The 21,364-nt window shown below is 48.4% G+C and overlaps 1 protein-coding gene across 4 annotated transcripts in view; it reads left to right on the top strand.

Annotated features, from left to right (window-relative positions):
• Positions 1 to 21,364, top strand: part of NRP2 (neuropilin 2) — an 89,140-nt gene that overhangs the window by 24,471 nt on the left and 43,305 nt on the right. For all 4 annotated transcript variants that reach the window (XM_030951805.1, XM_030951804.1, XM_030951808.1 and 1 more), the window contains exons 3-8: positions 4,237 to 4,418; positions 8,635 to 8,865; positions 9,418 to 9,573; positions 11,437 to 11,606; positions 12,644 to 12,799; positions 21,192 to 21,336. In XM_030951805.1, the coding sequence (XP_030807665.1) occupies positions 4,237 to 4,418; positions 8,635 to 8,865; positions 9,418 to 9,573; positions 11,437 to 11,606; positions 12,644 to 12,799; positions 21,192 to 21,336 (1,040 nt within the window). The remainder of the gene's footprint in view (positions 1 to 4,236; positions 4,419 to 8,634; positions 8,866 to 9,417; positions 9,574 to 11,436; positions 11,607 to 12,643; positions 12,800 to 21,191; positions 21,337 to 21,364) is intronic.

Here is a 21,364-nt window from a genome sequence, read left to right as displayed (position 1 = left end):
AAGTTTATGTATTTGGAGTTCGAGTGATATGGCTGTGAGCATATGAATAATCTGTTATTCATGTTTCTCCCTATGCTAAGCTGGTGTCCCTGTAATGCCCTTGAAGCATGTTTCAGGGGGGAAGGACTCAGCATCTCTTGGGACGTGGGGATGAAGGTCAAGGGGGTTGTTGTTTTTGTGTTCAGCAGTATGGGTCACTAAACGGTTTGTGTTGAGTGTCCCTCTGGAGAGGAGCACTCAGAGGAATGTCACAGGCTTTCTTTGCTGCTCCCCACATGGGTTGTAGCATTTCTGGAGCTCAGCAGTGCCTGGCACCTGGGAGGTCTGCCCTAGCCCTACGGGATCATGGAGCACAGCTCAGTGGTCAGGGAGCAGATTGCCTATTTTGCAGCAGAAGAGGACTGAAAAGCTGGAGGTCTTCTCATAATCGCTACAGTTGGGGCTTGTTTGCCTTTGTTGCACCTCATTTGGGAAGCCAGTAGCAAAGTGACTTGGGAAAAAGAGAAAGGAAAGCCTGGGAAGCAGAGAGGTTGACTGGAGGAAAAGGCAAGCAAACAAGCATGAATAATACAGGCTGTAGAAGTGCTTTACAATTAGTTTATAAAAGCTCTCTTAACATGAGCAAAGCACTTTCTACTGAAAAATCTGTAATAAAAATGCAGCAATATTTGTAAGCATTGTACATTTTTCATTTAATTCTGTTAAACAACTTCAAGAAGACCATCTAAGCCTTGTATTTCCTTTTTCTCAGCCTCCATTGTCTGGGCAGTTAAAAGCACTTCAGCATTGCCTCCCAGCCTCAAAACTCCCTGGTGAAAAGCAGTTTGAGGTGGTTTCAAACCAACTCACTGGCATTCTCACTCAAGTGGCAGCTCAGAATATCTTGCCATTGTGCCATTGGAGGAGCAGCCAACTGTGGTCACCTTCCCTGTAAAAGAAGAGTTGGTTAATCAATCTGTTATACTCATGGGTTACAGAGGTTGCACCCTGCCCTCACATGTTTATGCTTGGCTCATTGGAGCAATGCCTAGGTGTGGAGAGGTGGCCATCAGATGTGCTTGGAGATGGCAGCTTTCCCAGTGGAGGTAATGCCAGAGAGGTCAGCCCACAAGAATGTTGATGCATGTTGACTGAAACAACGGATTTGGTTATATGAGTGAAATGCAAATTGCTGGGCACTGTATGAGACAGTTTGAACACCACTGCAGCATAAATGTGTCCTACTCAGTCTGCCCTAGGCCATAGTTATCTGAAAATGAAATGGTTAGAGTAGAAAGCATGGTTGGGTTTTCTTCCAATTTTTTTTCTTGTTTTTCATAAGGGAAGAAGAAAGTCTAGAAACCATATTTAAGCTAAATAGGAGCAAAGATTTGGCCAAACTGGATTGTAACTTGACCCAGAACGAGGAGAATGGGGTTTATCTGTTTGATGGAGGGCCAAGGCATGGACATGCCTAAAGCTCATGGATCCAAAACAATCTGTAGTGGGGATTAGCTGGCATTCTTGCTGAAGTTTGGAAGTTTAACAGTTTTGATTGGCTGTCTTTAGTGTTTCATTTTGAAAGCCTAAAGCTTAATTGCTGTGATGGGGAGGAAGTAAGGGCTCCTGCTCATCTGGGCTGGTGCTTTCTCCCAAGTGTAGTACTTCTCCAATTCACACTGTTTATATGACCCAAAGAAAAGGTTTTGCCTCATGCAGAGCAGAGGACTTGGGCCAAGATTTTTTGACTAGGGAAGAAAATTCTTACACATTTCTATTAATTTTACATTTGGCAAAAAATTATTTCCTGACCTTCTCTTAAAGGCTTTTTTCAGTTGTTTTTAACATTTGATTTATTCAGGATTAGCTCCAGTGTGAGAAAGCTAAGTTAGATGCTTGAATGAAGCCAAATAGGGCTTAATTTAAAGAGGCAAATATTTCCTGATGATTTACTTACTAGATTCATTCTTTTAATTTTCCATTTGCCGATTGCCCATGAGCAGATTGCAATATTCCCTAATTGTATATATTACTGGAAGTCTGTCACCCATTCAATAAGCAAAAATTTCTTGGTCCAGAACTTGCTTCTGAAATTCCAGGGCTCCTACAGAACTGGGTGGCTTGAGGAGCCATGTGGACAGCACTAGGATATTTGTTGTGCTGGCCACAGCAGAAGCTGTGATCATTGCAGTCAAGCAGCTGAAGCCATGTACTGTGTTGGCAAGGTACAACCCCACGAGGGCACAAACAGATGTGATTCCCTGGGATGCAGCTAACCTCTGCCTGTGCATGTAAATGGCAGCTTTTACAGTCCACTCCACTAACTGTGTTTTGCCAACATTCATGTTTTTGCCAAATTAATTTTTTGCCACATATTCACAATTTCACTAGTAGCCAGTAGTTCTGCAGCACAGATGTGCTCTTCAGATGTGGAAGGGCTGCAAGCACACTGAAACCAAGCAGTTATTTAGAGAACAAAATGTCCCCGCTGTTTGCTCAGTACTACTTTAAACAAACAGACAAACAAGGAGGAAAAAATTCTACTTAGAAGAAGCACTAACACTGCCTTCTATGTTCCTCCTCCCTGGAGAGATGGTAGGATGAAGCTACACATGATGGACATTAGTGGGGTCACGCAGGGTGCTGCTGACTGATGTCAGGGTAACAAGGGGTCGCAAGGTGATAGGGGCTAGGCCGAGCTGAGGCGAGAGCACAGGGAGCAGATCTTCATTGCATTGCTGTGTGTCCACACACCAGCTAAGCCAAATGCTCTTCCTCTTCCAGTGCCATTTCTCAAGACGGCTTGGATTTCACCTTGGCCAAGCCAATTGAATCTGTAATGAAGTTAAAGGCTGGGCAATTGCTGCTAGTTGAGTGCTCAGTCCTGCGTAGACAGGATTTTATCTGCAGGCATTTTGCTTCTGGCTCTCAGCCTGATTTAATCCCAGAAAGGAGTGAAACCAAAGCTGTCTGGGCCATCTTTCTTTGTGGAGGAGCACACTAAGTCCCTGTAAGTTTGTTTTGAGGCTGTTGCTCGCTGATATGTGCTTTGCAGAACGGGAATGAGTCACATGAGGATCATTCTGTATCCAGCAAGCTACTTCTCCTTTCAACTCTCCATTCTCAAACAGAAGATCTTGTGACAAAGAAGAAAGGCAGATTCCTGGCAGCCTGGAAATGCTTTTTTCCTCCCTGGCCCCTTAAGAAGAGCTGTAGCATGTTGTTCAAACAGGTTGATACAAAGCAAATAAACAGTCCTAGAGAGATGGTCAGTTTCTGTAAATAGCAGCGTGCTGGCCACAGAGGAGAGGGGCGGGAGAACGTGGGTGTTAGAAAGCAGCTGAAGAACAAGATGTACACGTAAAAGCTGTTTGTTTCTTCACAGCACACAGAGCCTGATACTACTACCTTGCCTACTCATGGCCTAGAAAATATGGAGGGATCTGTGGCAGTTTCACCTTCCAGCCAAGCTTTGCAACAAGCTTTTGTCTCTGCACCAGGAGGCAATTCTTCTAACCCTATGCATTCCTCCCTCAAACCAGTCAGATACCCAGGCCAGTAGGAACATCTTCAAGTGGGGTTTAGCAAAGGCAGGTTGCAGTTACAGGGTGTACAGGATCAGCAATAATGAGTGTGGGTACCCAGCTCTTACCTCATCCACAGAAAATCTTCATTAGCACTTAATAGAAGAGGATTAATATTAATGTCCAAGTGCTAAGTGAGTGCACTTGCCATGCTTGCTAAAGGACCAATGTGGTATCAGTGCACAGAAGAGCTACCTGCTCATGTGGATTGACCACTGACAGTCTCACTTGGTACGTATTTGCCCAAATCCCACATGGATACTGGAATAAAGTGAGCTCTGCCAAACAGCACAATGGCACTTCAGAAGAGAGCTCAGGGGAGGAGAGCAGCCCCAGGAGAGTTGCGTCTGAGCTTCTCCCATGCGAAAGGAGTTTTGTGGAAATGGAGGTAAAGCATGTTCTAAATTTTGCATGTTGGCTGTGAAGGTGAGCGTATGTATGTACAACAAATTAACGACATGAATGACAGCAGAGGAAAGGACCTAAACGTAGTCAGACAAAAGAGAAAAAGTGGTTTGGGGTCTGTGGTGTGCTGTGAATAAGAGTCACAGGTACCTGTCTGGAAGACGTTCTGTGAAATATGCAGATACTGAGAGTGGTTTTTGTTTGTGCCTGGCATCCTGAGGCATGTCCCTGACAGATGGTGTCCCTGCCATTTCACCTGCCTCCGCAGGTACGACTACATCGAGATCCGCGATGGGGACAGCGAAGCGGCAGACCTGCTGGGCAAGCACTGTGGGAACATTGCACCTCCTACCATCATCTCTTCTGGCCCCTCTCTCTATATCAAGTTCACCTCAGACTACGCACGGCAAGGTGCAGGCTTCTCTCTGCGCTATGAGATCTACAAGACAGGTGAGTGTCTGAGTCAGTGCCTGTCTCCCAGGCTGTTTGACACAATTGTCTTTGTCTGGAGATGCCTTTGGCCACCTTTTCAATGTGATTTCTAGCATATTTTCCAGAGATAAAGGACTTTTTTTTTTTCTAAGTGAAGCAAGTCTGTGCATCACATTTCCAAGAAGGTAAAGATGTTAGTGACACATGACAGTGCCTTTTTGGATCACGGGGTGGCAACTAAAACAGGGTTCCTCTTTAAATGTTCTCTTGTATGCGAGGACTAGAAACATAAATCTTTACTCTCTGGCATGTGTGGAGCTTGTTAGGGCTAAAAGGGGGTTGTTCCTCTGTTAGAAGTGCATGGAGCTCCCCCTCCTGTGGAGTTGTGATTCAGGGTTGATCAGTGATGCTGTGTTTTCTCTCCATGGATGTGGGGTTTGTAACTGGGGAGCTCTAGTCTTCAAGTGATTGCTATCAAAGGGATGCTGTCAAAGTCTGAGGCAGCACCCTTCCAGGCTGATATAAGAGGAAGCGTTCATAATTCCACTTAATACTTAATTACTATAGGGGAAAGAAAAATCTGCTCAAAGCCCTTTTAGTAGTGTCTCTGTCTAAATATTTGCCAGAATTTTGTGCCTGGGAAGAAAGGTTTGAAAAAATAGCCTCTGCTCTGTGTGCATGTGAGAGAGGTGTGCCTGCATGCTGAGGGAGCACTCTCCTGATCCCTCAGCATGCAGGCACACCTCTCTCACATGTGTGGGCACATGGGCACCTGCCCTGTCCCCACATGTGGCTTTCAGTCATTGCATCCAGCACAAAAAAAAATGTCTGTACCATGGGAAGAACCAAAAAGGAGCACAGTAGGGTTGCTTGTCCAGCATCTCTAAAGAAAAGATGGGGAGCACAGGCAGCAGTGCCCAGGGGCCCTGGTCCAGCTGTGCAGCGGGCAGAGGTGCACAGACAGCCCACAACCTGGCTGGAGGTAGATGTGAATGTGGAGACTTTGCTGCAAGAGAATGAGACTCCCTAAATTCATTGTGAATCAATGAGGACAGGATGAGTGTGAAGGTTCAGATGGATGAGGACAGTGCTATTGGTGGTGGTTGCCTGGACTGCATAACAGGCCATTGAGCTGCTGAGCAGCCAGCTCACCACCACTGGTAGTTTATGGTTAGGATGCAGATTAGTCCTGAAAGTTCAGTGATTCAGTCAGATATTGGGGTTTGCTAAGGCCAGTTGCCATCAGTAAGGATGGCAAGGAATACAGATGAGAAGACCCACCTCAGGTCCCTTTGCCTCTCTCACCCTGCTCACACCTCCTGTGAGCCCCTCAGACTGTGCTGGGTTGTGCCTGACCTCACACTGCATCCATGCCCTGACTCAGGGCATGAGGCACTGTGGGCTGATCCAGCTGGCTGAGGTGGCCTGGCCATGCTGTGGGAATGGATGGCAGACAGGAATCCTGTTGGTCTGTCTGGGAGCCAGTAAGGGACCAAATCTATGAGGAAAGGAGAAGTTACCGGGAGGGAGGGAGGGAGGGAGGGAAAGGAATCAAGGGCTGATCTGGAAGAGAGCAGGTATTGGATGGAGGCTGGAGCTGAAGGGGTGCTGGGGGTCCTTTTTACCACCCCCACTCCTGCAGGCAGCCATCCTCTCCAGATACAGCCACACTTTCTTACAGCCTCAGCCCACTAAATCAAGCCTGGCAAGGCAGGTTCTGGCACAGGAGTGTGGGTGAGCCCATGATCCGGGAGCACTCCCAGCCCACATCTGCCCGACCCCAGTCCCTGCCAGGGCTCCAGAGAGGACCGTGGGCAGCGCTGGCTGCAGGGCTCCTGCAGTACAAGCAAACACTGCCTTTTGTTGGCAGGCAGGCAGGCACGGGCCAAGTTTCCATCTGAGCTGTCAGGGTAACCAGCAAGGGTGTCACCAGCTTTAAAGGTCATCGGATTGTCATTGTCCACATCAGTAAAGGCAGCAGTGGCTGCAGATTCCTTCTGTCTTAAAGGCGACCTAAAAAAACAACTATTTTCAATGGAGCATTTATTTTCCCACCCTGTGCTAAATTTCCCTTATCGCAGTGTGAGAGGGAAGCAATCTGCATACAAACAACCACATACCAGTCTTTGAATCCCCTGATGGGTATCAGCCAGCAGTCTGTGGGCTGACAAGAGCCTGCCCTGGCTGGTCCAGCCTCCCTGCTGCTCCCTTTGTGAGTCAGTTTCGCAGGGCCGGCCTGAGCTCTCCAGCGCTGGGCATCAAAGTCTCCTCTCAGGCTGGCCTGTGCTGCAGAAGTCAGCATGACTCCCGTTGATTATCTGCAGCTTCCTTATAAAAAGCTGATCATTGTGTTTGCTGCTATTAGCAAAAATGTAGACAAAGATGCCAAATGCGATAAGAACGCCACGTGAGGAAACTGTTGTCTAATGTGATCTTGCCTGTTGCTAGAGGACAGTCCCTGACTCTGGGTTTAGCCTTTCATTTTCTCCCTAGCTCGGAGCTTGTGTTATTTTCACTATTTATCTGTTAGTCTTTCAGGTTGTAGTACACCCTTATCCCGCTCATGGCATTATGCTGTGATTTGTGTTTGGCCTTTTGTTTTTTTTTGCCTCTGCATTTTACCCCACAGGTTCACACCAGAAATGCTGGCTGGTTCATTAGGTAGTCAATTAAGAGCCTCTCCTGAGTAGCTCTCCAGCCAGGCACTGCATAATGCAGTGCAAGATCCTGCTATTACTGCAGGCTGCTGGCCTGACTCTGTAGGTTAATGCTGAATTGAATAACAAGTCTGCCATTAGTCCTGGGAAGGCTGGTGCTGCCTGGAAGAGCCGGAGCAAGAGGGTTTGTAGAGGAGCAGGAGAGTGTCCCAGTAAAAGTGAAGCAGAAACCTTTGTGAATGCTAATGCCAGGTTGCAGCAGTGGCCAGCAGCCTCTCCAACACCCCCTTTCTCCTCTGATAGCTCCAGGCTGCAGATTTCTGTTGCCTATTGTCCTGGCAAGGGTTTCAAAGTCACCGCCGTATGAATATGACACAAATTCCCCCTTCCCCAAGCAGCCCGAGGCACCTTGGCTGTATGAGAGGGGGCACCGAGCTGGCCCGGCTGCAGCCGAGGCCAGTGCTGAGGTCAGCAATAAATAAGAGGCGACATTGTCTGTCCTCCCCACCATGCAAAGGTCTTCCTTAAGGATAGAAATAACTTGCATTTCTGGTGTGGATGGCTCATTCTGTGAAAAAGAGGGCACTGTTCCTGCTCTCAGCAGAGACCCCCCTGCCATGGCCTCTGTTATCCCCACTCTTGATGTGTCCACGTTGTGGAGATGTATGCTGGAGCTGGCCCCTGTCCCTTGTGTGGGTCTTTGGGGCAGGAGTGGGGGCTGCAGGCTAACTGTGCACTTCCCAAGGGCTTGCAGCAAACAGTGGAGACATTGGCACCCTCCCATGGGCCCTTACACCATGTAAATATTTGTGCTTATGGATTTTCTCAAGAGGAAACTGAGGCACAGATATCTGTGCTGGAAGGCGGGAGTTTGCAGGAGACTGGCTCATGGGAACAGCCTTTCCAAAATGAGTACATCCCAATACTCCTCTCTGCCCCATCCCAGGCAGCTCCTTTCCCAAATGGGGCTCCTCCACCAGACTTGTGGTCACTGTGGTGCCCTGCCTGCATGGCTGCAGGTAGCAGCTGTGTCATGACTGCTGTGGATGGAGGCTCCCTGTGCACCAGCCGGCCTCTCTGCAGGCTCTGGAGCAGCACACAGGTCTGCCAGGTCAGTCTGGGGGGGTGGGTTAGAGTGGAAAGTGCCAGGTGGGGAAGACAGGCCAACTTGGTGTGGCCTCCCTGTCCACCACCACCCGTGTGAGGGACGTGGCACAGTGCTGGCCTGCCAAATCACAGCAATGGCTTTGGATAGGATTGCTCTTCTAGTCCTGGTTTTGAGGTAATTGTCAGGAGGATCAGCAGTGGTTTACAGATTATGTCTGCAAAGATATCTAAGGGATTTTGAACCATGTTGTCCACTACAGTACCTCATGGACCTTGTCTTTCCACCTGTGGAAAGCTTTGAAAATCACCTTCTCATTTCTTGCAGTTATCCCCACAGCTCTTGAGCTGCAGGGTATTTCCAGAAGTGAATACACAACCCTACTAAACTCAGAATGGGGTTTTCACAGTGCCAAGTTGTTGGCATTAAGCTTCATTGTTGCTAAGGCTCTGGGTTTTTCCTGCTGCTACAGGCTCCGAGGACTGCTCCAGAAACTTCACTGCCTCCAACGGCACTATTGAATCTCCAGGTTTCCCTGACAAGTATCCACACAACCTGGACTGCATCTTCACTATCATAGCCAAGCCAAAGACAGAAATCCTCCTCCACTTTCTGCTTTTTGACCTCGAGCATGACCCACTGCAGTCAGGGGAAGGAGACTGCAAGTATGACTGGCTGGACATCTGGGATGGCATCCCTCAGGGTAAGCCATGGGGTGCTGCACTGCTTTCCTTGGCCCTTCCTGGTATCTCACAAAGCTCCAAAACTGCGCAGTCTCTGTCTGAGCACCAAGGGTGCCTAACCATTCAAAGGTGGCTGCAGCCTGCAACCTGCCTTTAGGGCACACCATGGCCAGCTTGGGGACAGTGCTCCTGCAGAAGGCTGCATTCATTAAACCACAAACTACTGCTCTGTTGTACTGCTCTGCTCTGTTCACTGATCTGAAAAGCCCCATGGGACATTCCGAACACCAGCAGTTCTGCCTCAGGGAAGGGCAGTGGGTTCGTGCAATGATGGGAGGACCTCCCTACCTTATAGCAAAACTGAGAAACAGAGCATTTTGGAGCATTTCCCAGCAATTGCAGAGCAATGCCTGCTGCAGTGGATATTTCTGCACTGCATGGCACCAGGCCAATGGATATAAAAAGTAGCCCATCCCCAAAGCCTATCTTTTTTATCCTGATCAGCAATGAGCTGGTGACCCAGAAGGCCAGTGGAAAAGCAGGCATTACCTTTGCTGCTCTTTCTTTTGCAGTTGGCCCCTTGATAGGCAGGTACTGTGGTGTTAATATGCCCTCGGACATCCGCTCGACCACCGGCATCCTCTCTCTCACCTTCCACACGGACCTGGCAGTGGCTAAGGATGGTTTCTCTGCTCAGTACTACTTGATCCACCAGGAAGTCCCAGAAAGTAAGTTGGAAATGTGTTTGTATGACTTAGTTGTGTCCCCTGTGTTTCCCATCTTTCATTTGGCATATGTGAGAATAAAGCAGGCAGAAGTGTGTCCAGGGACTGGTTCTCCACCAGCAGCGCAGACAGCAGTTTCACTAAGGTCTCTTCTCTATTTTGATAGAAGTAAGATTTCAAGTAAGAATTTAACTTTCTGACCTTTTCTTGACTTTTCACTTGCTTGTGAAGTCTTCTCAATACCTTTTGACCTAGCATCCTTCATGTATGTACTGAGCCCAAAGGATTTAGGGGAAGACTTCAGCCCAGCATGTGCAGCAGATTCATTAAAGCATGGGGAAAAATATGCGCTCTCTCTCTCTCTCTAGTTTTCCAGAAATTCACAGTCCCAAACCACAAATTGGAATTTCTTGGCTGTCTAATTAAAGATTGCTTGAAGCTCTAAGAATTTCAAGCCAAATTTTGTTTTATAACCCTTAATAAGGGATGTAAATTGATATGGAGTGAGGAAGTAAGTTGTGTGTTTTGAGAATGAAGAGTATTTTGATTTTTTATGATAACGCAGGCAAGGAAAGGTTCCATTTGTTTTCCCATGATATTTTTGCCTCAGAGCTACTGTTCTTGACCTCTGTTCACAGTGAACCTCTGATACAACAGAATAAGCCTTCAGGACAACCCTCAGTCCCAGAGAAAGACAGGGAGTCCCTGACCTGCCACTGAAAGCCTGTGACAGAGAGCAGGGTAGAGTAGGGTTGTGCAGCACCAGGGCAGCAGGGTTACAATCTCTTACTCTATGATTGAGTAAGGATTGTTCTGCTGAGGCTGTGAGAGTTACAGATAAGCATGAGCTCTTCACCATTACCTATTGCCACACTCAGTTGATCTGTTCTTTAATCCCTTTTCTGATCTGGATTTGCAAATAAAATGTTGAACACAAAGCTTGAGAAATCAAGCACCAGAACCTTTGTGAAAGTGCCAGGCCTGTTTTCCTTTATGGTGGTGTAAAATGAAAGTTTAATAATAGCGATGACATCCTAACTTGGCCCATCATTTCCATCCAAGGTTGACTTGACCACATTAAAAAACACAGACAGATTGGTGGAGCCCCGTTGGTTTACAGCAGAAGCACGCTTGGACCCATGCAGTATTTTCTATCACTGTTTTCTTTGGTATTGTTTTTACAGGACAGCTGCTATAAAATAGATGAGATGTGCCATAAAATGAGCTAATTGTGACTTCTAAAGCCTTAGAAGTGAGGAGATCCAAACAAAAGCATAGCAGTGTCTTTCATAATCTTGTCTGGTTAATCCCTATGGGCCTGATACCACATACAGTGCATGAAGACAGACACAGACACATACACACATGCATCCCTGCTCTCAAATGCTCACAAAACCTTTAGAGCTGCCCATTCCAATCCTTGATGTTCCTGCTGGCAACAGTAAGCACCCTCCTAATGTGTCTGTCTGTATTCCTTGCCTTGTCAGTGCTTAGATTTCACCTACAGCCTTCAAAATGGGAGCTTTGTGGCAAGGGTACTTGGAACATCTTGGTGGAGGTGGAGGGAGGCAAGAGACAGAATTGTGTCAAAACTGAACAAAGGTGAAGAAGATAGAGAAAGGGACAAAGATCCAGACTGTGTTAGTGTTCAGAGGGCCATGCAAACACAAAGCTGCCCTATCTATAATTTTTCAGTGCCATCTGTGAACACACACAACCTGCAAGATGGTGGAGATCTGTTCATCTTTCCAGACAGGCAGCTTTGCTCAGGGTTAGCTGGAGGGATTAGTTCAGGGCTGCCTTTCACTCAAGGGTGAAGTACTGAGAGTGTAACCCAATCTCTGTGTACATGTGTGTCTGCTCTAGATTTTCAGTGCAATGTGCCTCTGGGGATGGAGTCTGGCAGGATCTCTAACATGCAGATCAGTGCCTCCTCCACCTATTCGGATGAGCGATGGACCCCTCAGCAGAGCCGACTCAACAGTGATGACAACGGCTGGACCCCCAATGTAGACAGCAACAAAGAGTACCTCCAGGTACCTTTCCACCTCCCTCGCCTCTTCCCCCACCAAATGGAGTGTCACGCTCTTAAACTGACCCTTGACCATAAGGCTGTTGAATTTTTTATTGCCTCTGTGGCTCCTGGGGAGCAAGCAGCAGGGGAGCTGCAGTGCCTCGGTGAAATGCGGCAGGCTGGCTCTCCCATTAGCTTGCCTGCACAAGGACTGACTCCATCCGCTGTCTCTCCCCCAGCCCCTCCTTTCTGCCCAAACCTTGATGGACTTTCCATCAGACTGACAGAGACTGAGAGACCTCTGCCACTTACAAGGGCCACTGACTCCGCCACTGGCCTGAGGACCAAAGTCTCCAGGGGGTGCATAGAAAAACAACTAGAATAATATTTATCTCATCAGCGATGCAGGGAGCGTGAGCGGGCTGATGTCAGGCGAGGGGCTGACAGAGCAAAGGCTTTCCCTGGGAGCTGGTTAGAGCCACAGTGTGTCCACACACAGCTTCTGGCTGTGTCACATCGCCAGGAGACACTGCTTGCTAAAGGGCACTACGAGCAGGAGGTGCTGAATGTCATTGCCTCTAGCAGACGTCTCATTCTTCATTTATGGCAGTGCTACTAAGCCAGCTCTGCTGACCTTTCTCAACCCATGTTGTAAAACAAACAGGAAAAAAAAACCAGCAGGGCAAAACCAAGAGCTGCAGCACTTGCTAATTGGATATTATGCTTTTATTTTACATGGAAAAAGTCAGTCTCTATCCTGCTTTAATGGATGTGCGCTTCTGTGCAGATCCTATTGCTTGGTCTGAGGCAGGAAGAAAGCTTTGTGATGGTCCCATATAAACAGACATCAAGATCCTTAGCTACTCTTGTCCCAGGGTTCTATCCTGCTGAAGTCAGCCCTGGCAAGGGTCGTGGATGTTGAACTGTGCACCCTCAGAGAGTGAGACAGGCTGAATTTGCACCTTTGAATTTTTCAGAGACAGAGAGAGGAACTAATTAGCCACTCTGGACTCTCAGGTGGTCACCACTCTCTTTCTTGTCCCTTTTTTCCCTGGCAAGGTGGACCTCCAATTCCTGACTGTGCTCACAGCCATTGCTACACAGGGTGCCATCTCAAGAGAAACGCAGAAGGGCTACTATGTCCGTACCTACAAGCTGGAGGTCAGCACCAATGGGGAGGACTGGATGATGTACAGACACGGGAAAAACCACAAGGTAATGTCCTTTTTGTCTCTTCTGCCTGCACCTTGGTGAGTCTTGCTGCCAACAAGAGGGAAGAGAACAGGGAGATTTTGCAGGCCCAGAGGGTTTAATCTTTGAGGGACCCTTCTTCTGATGACAGCTAAAAGACTGATGATGCTCTGAGCAGAAATAGTCCTTTCTCTTCTGCACAGCAATGAGGAAACACTATTCCTTGGAAAACCTGGCTGCTGCTGCATTTTTCGTGGTGGTGACAGTATGTTCTTTGACTGCAAATGAAGGAGAAAATGTTTTCACAGCCTGTTTTTTGCCATATAAGATTCATTGAGCTTTTGTGGTCGTAGACCCGTCTGCATGCTGGGTTAACAATCGCAAAACCACATGAAACTGTAGTTCAGGAGTTACTGAGGCCTGGAAATGAAAGGGCACAAATCCTAAGAGGCAATTGCACCATCCCAGAGAACAAAATGAGCAATAAATAATGAGAAACAATTCAGGCTGCCAGAGCAGGCATGGTCAGAATGGGTGCATTGAGCCTTGGGAGCTGTGCATGCTCTTGCTGTGTTTCTGGGACACCCACAGAGGTGGGAGCAGGGAGGAAGGAGGGTAAATATGGGTGTTCATCTGTTTCACACCATATGGATGCTGGTGTGTGGCCAGGAAAGATAAACTTGGAGTGGTCTGCATGGGAATTGTATGGAGAGGAGGGTTAAGGTAGCCATGGTGCCAGGCTGGTTTTTCTGTCTATTGCTTTGGTCATGTGGTTGTTCCCTGGTTAAGGCTGCCTCAAGAAAGTGCTTCCCTGCTCTTCTGTGGCACCCTCCAGCACTGCTGCTGTGTTCAAGTGCTCCCTGCTGATGTGCCATAGTGTGTCTGTGTGAACTCTGGCTGGGGTCCCACACACCTCCCCCCACACACATGTCCCAGTCATTTTTGATTGCTCAGCACTTCTGTTAAATTAGCTGTCCCTTCCCTTTGCTGGCACGAAATTCAGTAGCCTGCCTTGTCCAGGATTCATCCAGACATTTCCTTCCCTTCCGGGCTGTGTGATTTGCCCTTCCCCACAAGTGTGTCTTAGGTTCAAATTCCCTCTGCTTCCCAGAATGAGTTCTCACTGTGCAGAGGTACCTATCAGGGTCTCATACCTGCAATATTTGGAGTATTTAAGCTCCTCATGTGCCAGTGAGGGAGTGTTAGTCCTATTTTAGAAGCAGGGATATGGAGGCACAGGGCAGTCCAGAACCACATAGGGGAGTCCTCAGCTGGGCTCCCCCAGATCTCAGGCGTGCTGACTCCAGGACAGTAGGTCATGGCAGAGCTCATGTATAGCCCTAACACAGTGCCCATGCAGTGGTGTGGAGCCTCTGTGCTCTCCCAGGACCCACTGGTCACAGCAGACCTTTCTGTGAACCGGGGCCATCTCTCCTCACCCCAGGTGAGTTTGGGGTCTCTTTGGGACCTTTTCTGTAAGCTGAGTCAGGCAGGATATACTCATCATGCTGGACAGAGAGATGAGCTATATACACAGCTCAGTGTTCCAAATAATCACTGGCAATAAATTTACCTTTTCAAGTCTTACCTGGAGCAGAAATCTGGCCTGGAGGGTGGTTTTAGTTGCAGAGGAGAATAAATATCCCATCCTTGCAGTACTGGGCGTTGGACACTGCATCCTCAGCCAGGGTGGAGCAGGACAGCATGACTGGTTTCAGTGCTGCTAAGCCAAATTACATTGCTCCAGCAAGACCCTAAAGCCTGGCTGGTATAAATCCAAAACAATCCTACAACCATCTGAATTGTCACTATTTCAGGACTTGGCCCTTGATTTCTGTCATCTTTTTTCTACTCTGTTTCCTCTTTTCATTAAAAAAGTGGAAAAAATCAAACCTCTTCTTTTTTACTCCTCTATTCCAGTATCTATTCATCCCACATTCTGGCCTTAATGTAGCAGACACCTCCCAAGGCTGGAGGATAAGTAATTGCTTTTTGGTGGCTCGCCTACCCCTTGCATCCGGGTGACTGCTTTCCTGCCCCGCCAAACAACTGGCTGCCAGCTGCTGAGCTACAGCAGGGCCAGGGCAAGGCCACTTGCTCACAGACCTGGTGCCGGGGGGTGCTGCTCCCACATTCCGTGCCCACACTAATCCTGCAGTTCCTGTGCTAAGAAAGCTCCCAGATGTCTGTGCTCAAGGTGCAGCTCCCTCCCTGCATCAGTGCGGAGCTCGGCGCAGCCCGGGCTGCAGCACTGGAGCAAGCCATGCCAAAGGGATTCATTAAGTCTGCCGCAGCTTGATTTGGTGCCATGAGAAGCAGGGAGGGAGGGGAAGATGTGGACAGACAGGGACTCTGTACACATGCAGATAGATACACATATATATATAGACACATACATATGTGGACATGCGTATATCTGCACATGCACACGTATATATGCACATGCACACATAGGCATATGGGGTGTACGAAGCACTGCTCAGAATTTCTGCCAGCTCTGTGGGCCAAAAGCAGTGCTCTGCCACGTGTAGGCGGGTCAGCTAATGTTCACATCTTCATTGAGGAGCTAATGCAAGAGAAAACCAGCGAGTGCAGGGGAGTGGGGAGGGGGTGATGCTCCCTTGCAGAGGATGGGAAGCTCTTACTGCCTCTCTTTTGCCCCCTGCTTCCCCTCCCTCCGGTGTTTCAGATGACAGTGGGGCCAGGGTGTTTCCCTGCAAATGTGATGGCTCACCTTTGAGTCCCCAGCTGCTGGCACTCAGCAGCAAGGGAAACGGGAAAGGCAGGATGGAGCAGCGGAAAATGTGATTAATATGTGCTCACAGCAGACAGGGCTGGCTGGGCTGTTTCCGTGCCGAGCACTGCTGTGTTTCTGGGATGGGGAGGCAGTGGGAGGGCAGCCGGCAGGAGTGGAGCTCCACACTCACTCCCTCCCCTTCCCACCCCATCCCTGCCAGGTCTTCCTCCTTCCTGCCAGCCCAGTCCCCACAAAGCCTGGCCCAGACATCCCTCTGTCCAGGGGCTGGTGCTCTGTCTTTCCCTCAGGCATGGGGCCAGAGTGGGAGGCCAACCCAGCAACCTGGCCAGAGGTTCTGTGCTGTCTTCCTGTGTGTTCCTGAGAGGGGAGACAGGGAGGAGAGTGGCCACCACCACGTGCCATCCTCACCAGCATGCCCCTACCAGGACACAGGTCCAAACCAACCCTGCTGCAGAAAAGCTGGTCTGGCTCTTGCCCTCCCTGTTTTCGTCCACCCCTGTGACCTGGGGCCAGGCTGATGGCCTCTGAGGTTTAAGGTTATCTTCCAGGCATCAGCCCTGGTGTGCGTGCCGAGATCTTATCTAATGGTTTGCAAATGTCTTTAGAAAACAACAACTCTTCTTGAACCCAAGGAAGGAAAAGCGCACCTGGCAGGATTTGACCTTTTGTTTTTGACCATTTTCTTCACCTGGCAGGATTTGACCTTTTATTTTTGTCCATTTTCTCTGGATAGGCTCAACTGTGAGGATTTTATCAGAAAACCAAGCTCTCATCCATTTTGATCCTCTTCCTTCTTTGTAGCATCTTGGGTTCCAGCTCCCGTGTGGTGTGAGCTGCTCCATCTTAGTAACTGCGGAGATGAGCTCACAGGAATCATCTAGTGTGGCAAGGGACTGGGGATGGGATGGATTTCAGGATTTGGAGTGGGTTTGGGCCATGATGAGTGCTGCTCTCACTGCCTCCATTGCTCTGTGTGTAAAATGCAACTGAAACAATTGTTTTCAGAATCTGTAGAAGTCAATGGATGAGAAATGGCAGCAAGATCCAGCTGATGCGTATTTTTCATTTCTTACTCATTTTGATGGTTTTGTGCTTGTTATTAGTTAACTTTCCTGAGTGGCATTTCAGGTGGTAGCTGCACAAAGATTGAATTGCTGCAAGGAGCAGTATCTCAGCTGTACATTGCAGCTGGGAACATGAGAGGTTTTTGGTGCTGGCAGTGAATATTGAGGATGACTCTTTGGAGACCCTTGTGCCTTCCCTTAGGAGTGTTCCTCTGTCTTTTCAGTTCTTAGGTCTCCTGTATTTACTCACCTGAGGAAGGAGAGAAAAGCTTTCAGTCCTGTGGCTTTTTTGTCTGGAAAACTCAGGAAAAGCTGGCACAATGAGCCAGAGGGCCACAAGTGTTTCTGCGCAGAGACATCATGGTGCAGAGGATTTGCCCAGAAACATCCAGGTCCCAGCCTGCTTCTGCTGCTTTCGCAGGCAGGACAAAGACATCAGACTTTGCCAAAGGCAGACTTGTGCATTCACCCTTGGTGCAGTACCTGGGGAGAATTACAGCCCTGGATTTCCTAGCAAGGCTGCAGCTTTGTATTTCTGGGCCCGATATCTCCTTTGCAGGCTAGCACAGTACCACTTCTCGTGTCCCTGATGACTCCCAAATCTGAGTGGAGCCTCTCAAAGACACGGAGCTGGCAAGCCCAGCCCAGCACAGTGTGCCTTGCCCAGACACAGTGCTTTGTTAAGTGTTGCCAAGTATCATTTTTCTTTTAACTCCTTGTTCCTGGATTTAATAAATCCAGAACTATCCACTCTCCACTTGAGCCAGAATCCTCCCACCATCAAACATGCCCCATTTTATGCCTTCCCTATCTGACAAGGAAAATAATCTCCCCTACTTTTCTCCTTCATGCTTCTCTGTCTAAATCCTGAAGCCCTAATCCTGTTAGCCTGCTCTGTTCCAGAGCTCTGTCTCCACAGGAGTAACATAATCCTGCAGTAAATCTAGTGGGTCCAAAGAGACACATACGTATGGATGAAGGCAGGGCTGCTGCTGTCCTTGGCTTTCTCCTCTTCCTCCCTCAGCCACTTTCTTCAGCACCCCAAGAAATTGCACAGTGGCCAAGCAGCATAATAAATAGAGCAGGAGAGAGGTTACCTCTTACCCCTTCCCCGACTCACTGCCTCTTCAACTTCATGGCACTTTTTGTCTCCCTGTCCTTCATCTCCTTCACTCCAAGCTGCCAATGGCACAATTCCCATATCCACTGGAACTAATGTAGCTTCAGCAATCCCCCCCATCACCCTATGATGGTTCCAACATGTCAGAAATGCAACTTGTAAATGCTGCTGTGGAGTTTGCATGTGTATGCACACGGAAAACTTATGCAGTCCTTCTCTAGCCTAGACATCATGTCCCCTACTTTTACAGCCTCTCCCTAACCACTTGCTTTCTGCAGCAAATTAATTAAGCAGGTCAGCTCTCATTGATTATCAATTTAATTTCACATGCAGACCTGCTGTCTGGACTAAAACAGAAGTAAACATACAGTGTATGAGGAGAAGATGGGCAGCTCTTTGATGCAGCAGTGAAAGAGAGTTCCCTTGACTGTTTCTTGGAAGGTGCTTTTAATTTGTTAATGGTTTTCCCATTCGTCTTCTGGCTCCATCACCCTTCAGTGTGTGTTCATGTGCATAGGCATGTGTGCTCTCCACTGAGTGTATATCTATTTATCTATCTATCTCCCTAGATCACAGCCAGGTATTTTTTTTTTCTGCTGGTGTAAATTACTGTGACTTCTTATACTTCGATGGTGATATGTTGATTTACACCATTCGAAGACTTGGCTCAAAATATGTGCTGAGTGGGATGGGAAGCAGATAGGACGGGAGGAATAGCAATGTTCTATTTTGGTAGAGAGGGAAGAAATCTTTGCTTTCTTGGCACTCCCAATTTCACACATTTTCTTGCTAGTTCTTCCTATGCTGTGAGTGCTAATTTGAGGCAGGATGTAGAGCCTGTTGAAGTCAATGGGCCTCTCTCCACAGTGTGCTCGGGCTCTGGGGTCAGGATATTCAGTACAGGGAAGCCAGACGGTCAGGGTCAGACCCTGGTCAGCAGCATCAGGACCTGCAGGCTCACAATGCATTTCCCCTTGGGAAGGAGGCTGAAAGAGCAGGCATGTGGGAGTACCTCAGGTCTCTAACAGCAGCAAGCACATGCCCTCTGAAAGTTGCCCCTCTGTGTTATGCTATACAGGGTGCAAAGCAATGACTTGCTATGATCAGTTGGGGCTGTTCAGAAGTATGGTTCAATGGAACAGATCCTACCAGTGCATCTGATAGCACAGCTGGAAGTCAGGTGGCAATTCTGCCCTCACAAGCTGGCAGTCTGGAGTGTCATGGCCCAGATTCAGAGTTCATAGCTTGTTGAATGTGATCTAGCCGAGTAAGTTGCTGATTTCTTAATCTAAAGCAGAACTGAAATTGCTCTTCTTGGAAGCAAGTAATTGAGACCAAGGTCGTCTAAGAGATGTTTTCAGTGATGCCTATAGCAGTGATAAAGTTTTTGGGCTCAGTCCTGCTTCTGCTTTCTGTCAAGCTTGACTGTGCAGAAGTCAGCAACAAATTATGCTGGTGTAAATTTGGATTCTGGCCCCTGATGCTCATATGTGTGAAGTGAGCTAAAAAAGAACAAAACTTGAAACATGTTAAATCAAAAAGAGCAGCAAACCTCGTCAGTGACTGTTAAACATGCTGGTCCATATGCAACCTTTGGCTCATGGAGTCTTCATACTGCTGATGGTGGGAAGCAAATAGAGGTTGCCAGGATAAGACTGGACTTGCTGCCCTTGGACATCTGCTGGGGCCACCATTAGGCACCATCCTCTGGGACAGAGAGACCTTTGGTCTGACCTGACATGCTGCTCCTTATGCTAAAATAGTTGCACTGGCTCAGATAAACATTTCCTGTCCTCCGGTGTTAGGTTCAGAGATAAGGTGTTGTGTGTCAGCTTCTGTGTTGGCATAAAGCTGAAGGCTCTGCTGTGGTGTGGAAATATATCCTTTTAAATTGTTTGTGTGTGTGTCCGTGTGTCTGTGCCCGCGGGTTTACAAGACACACACACACATATGCCTGGAGAGTGTTTCACAGTAACCACTCTTCTTATAGCCCTCCTGCTGGAAAAAAAGGGTATTTGGTGTCTGCTGAGCAAGGAAAAAGATGGGAAGTGAGGTCAGACAGGATAAAATAGGATATTAAAAACACATAAACCATGCTGTGTTGTTAAACGGTAGCAGCATGATATATATTCTCTAGATTAGTATTTCTGCTCAAGTTCACATCAACCCCTCATCCCAATTACCAGCCAGATTTGCAACTGATTCCCTCTGTGGAGTGGCTGCTCCATCCACTGCTGAAGGAGTGGATGGTGATGTGCAGGGGCAGCCCAGAGCTAGCTGGTGTGCCATGAACAGCCCTGTAAACACCCTCTGCACACCCTGCCGTGCTGGATCCTGGGAGAAGAGAAGTAACATGTGCCATCTGCAAGCCTAGAGCCACAGGAGGCTCACAAAATGCTTCCTAACTGCTATTCAAGGCAAGGGGCCAGGATACTGCCTCACCCCTTCTTCTGTCCTCAGTTGTTTGACTCTTGCCTCCCACAGGAGACTGGTGCCAGAGATTACACTCTCCTGCTTTCCTGATATAAACTTACTGGGAATTCTTGTGCTTAGTACACATACACATGGTGGGAGCTTGCAGAAGAACCCAGCCAGCATCTCAGTGTGGATGTGGTTCCTAGCTGAGATGGGAGGATAGTCTAGCCCTGTCCTGAAGTGCTCGGAGTGAAAGCAGGCAGTGCCTGCAGCCTTGGTCAGTGAGCTCTGGTGCTTTATGCTGGGGCAGAGAAAGGGTTGAAGATTACCCTCCCCTTGGGTATTTCCTCTTTCCCTCCCTTTTCTTTTGCACTATGGCTTTGCAGCCTAAAATAGAAACACATGTATCCAGTCCTTGTCCGGCCTATTAAAAAAATGGGCAGAAGAGGTGGATCTAACATCCATCTGGTAGTTATTGATTATGGCCATCTGGTAAGGCAGCAGCCTTTTCATACCATGTGGGATCATAAACTCCTGAAAAGCTGTCTCCGTGTGGCTGGCTGCATGTGCACAGGAGAGGCAAAGGCAAGGGGCTGAGTGAGGCAGCAGCTTGTCACCCCAGGCAGAGGTGCACCCTCCCTGCTCACACCACTGCCTGCACCTGATGTTTCCGGGTGGAGCTCAGTGTAAGGATGCATCAGGGTGTCAGCCTGTTTGGGGGCATCTTGTCACTTGTGCTGGAGCAGATCTAGGTCTGGGGGCAAGCTTGAAGCAGCTGGGGCCTCATAGTCTGAGGTGCTCATGGTTCTCAAAGTGCTGTGAGAGGCAGTCAGGCAGAAAGCTCCTGGGCCCCCTGCATGGTAGGTGAGTCCATCCACCACGCTGTCCTGACAGTGGCTCATATGTCTCTGCTGGCCTCTGGTGCTTGCTCTGGTTAAAAAAAAAAGCTGACTAGAAAGCTTTTCCTTGGTTATCCCTGCTGAGATGATTTTGACTGCTTATCTGGTGAGGATGTAGCAGTATGTACAAGTGTACATTTGTGCCTCCCTTCCCTTGCAGACATTTCAGGCCAATGAGGATGCCACAGAGGTGGTTCTCAACAAGATCCACAGCCCAGTGCTCACACGCTTCGTGCGCATCCGTCCCCAGACCTGGCACAACGGCATTGCCCTGAGGCTGGAGCTGTATGGCTGCCGCATCACTGGTGAGGGTCCTCTCCTCAACCTGGCTTC

This window comes from Camarhynchus parvulus, chromosome 7 (assembly GCF_901933205.1).
Source record: "Camarhynchus parvulus chromosome 7, STF_HiC, whole genome shotgun sequence".
NCBI classification, from domain to species: domain Eukaryota; kingdom Metazoa; phylum Chordata; class Aves; order Passeriformes; family Thraupidae; genus Camarhynchus; species Camarhynchus parvulus.
Note: the sequence above shows the minus strand (reverse complement) of the source record. Positions and strands in the feature narration are given on the sequence as shown.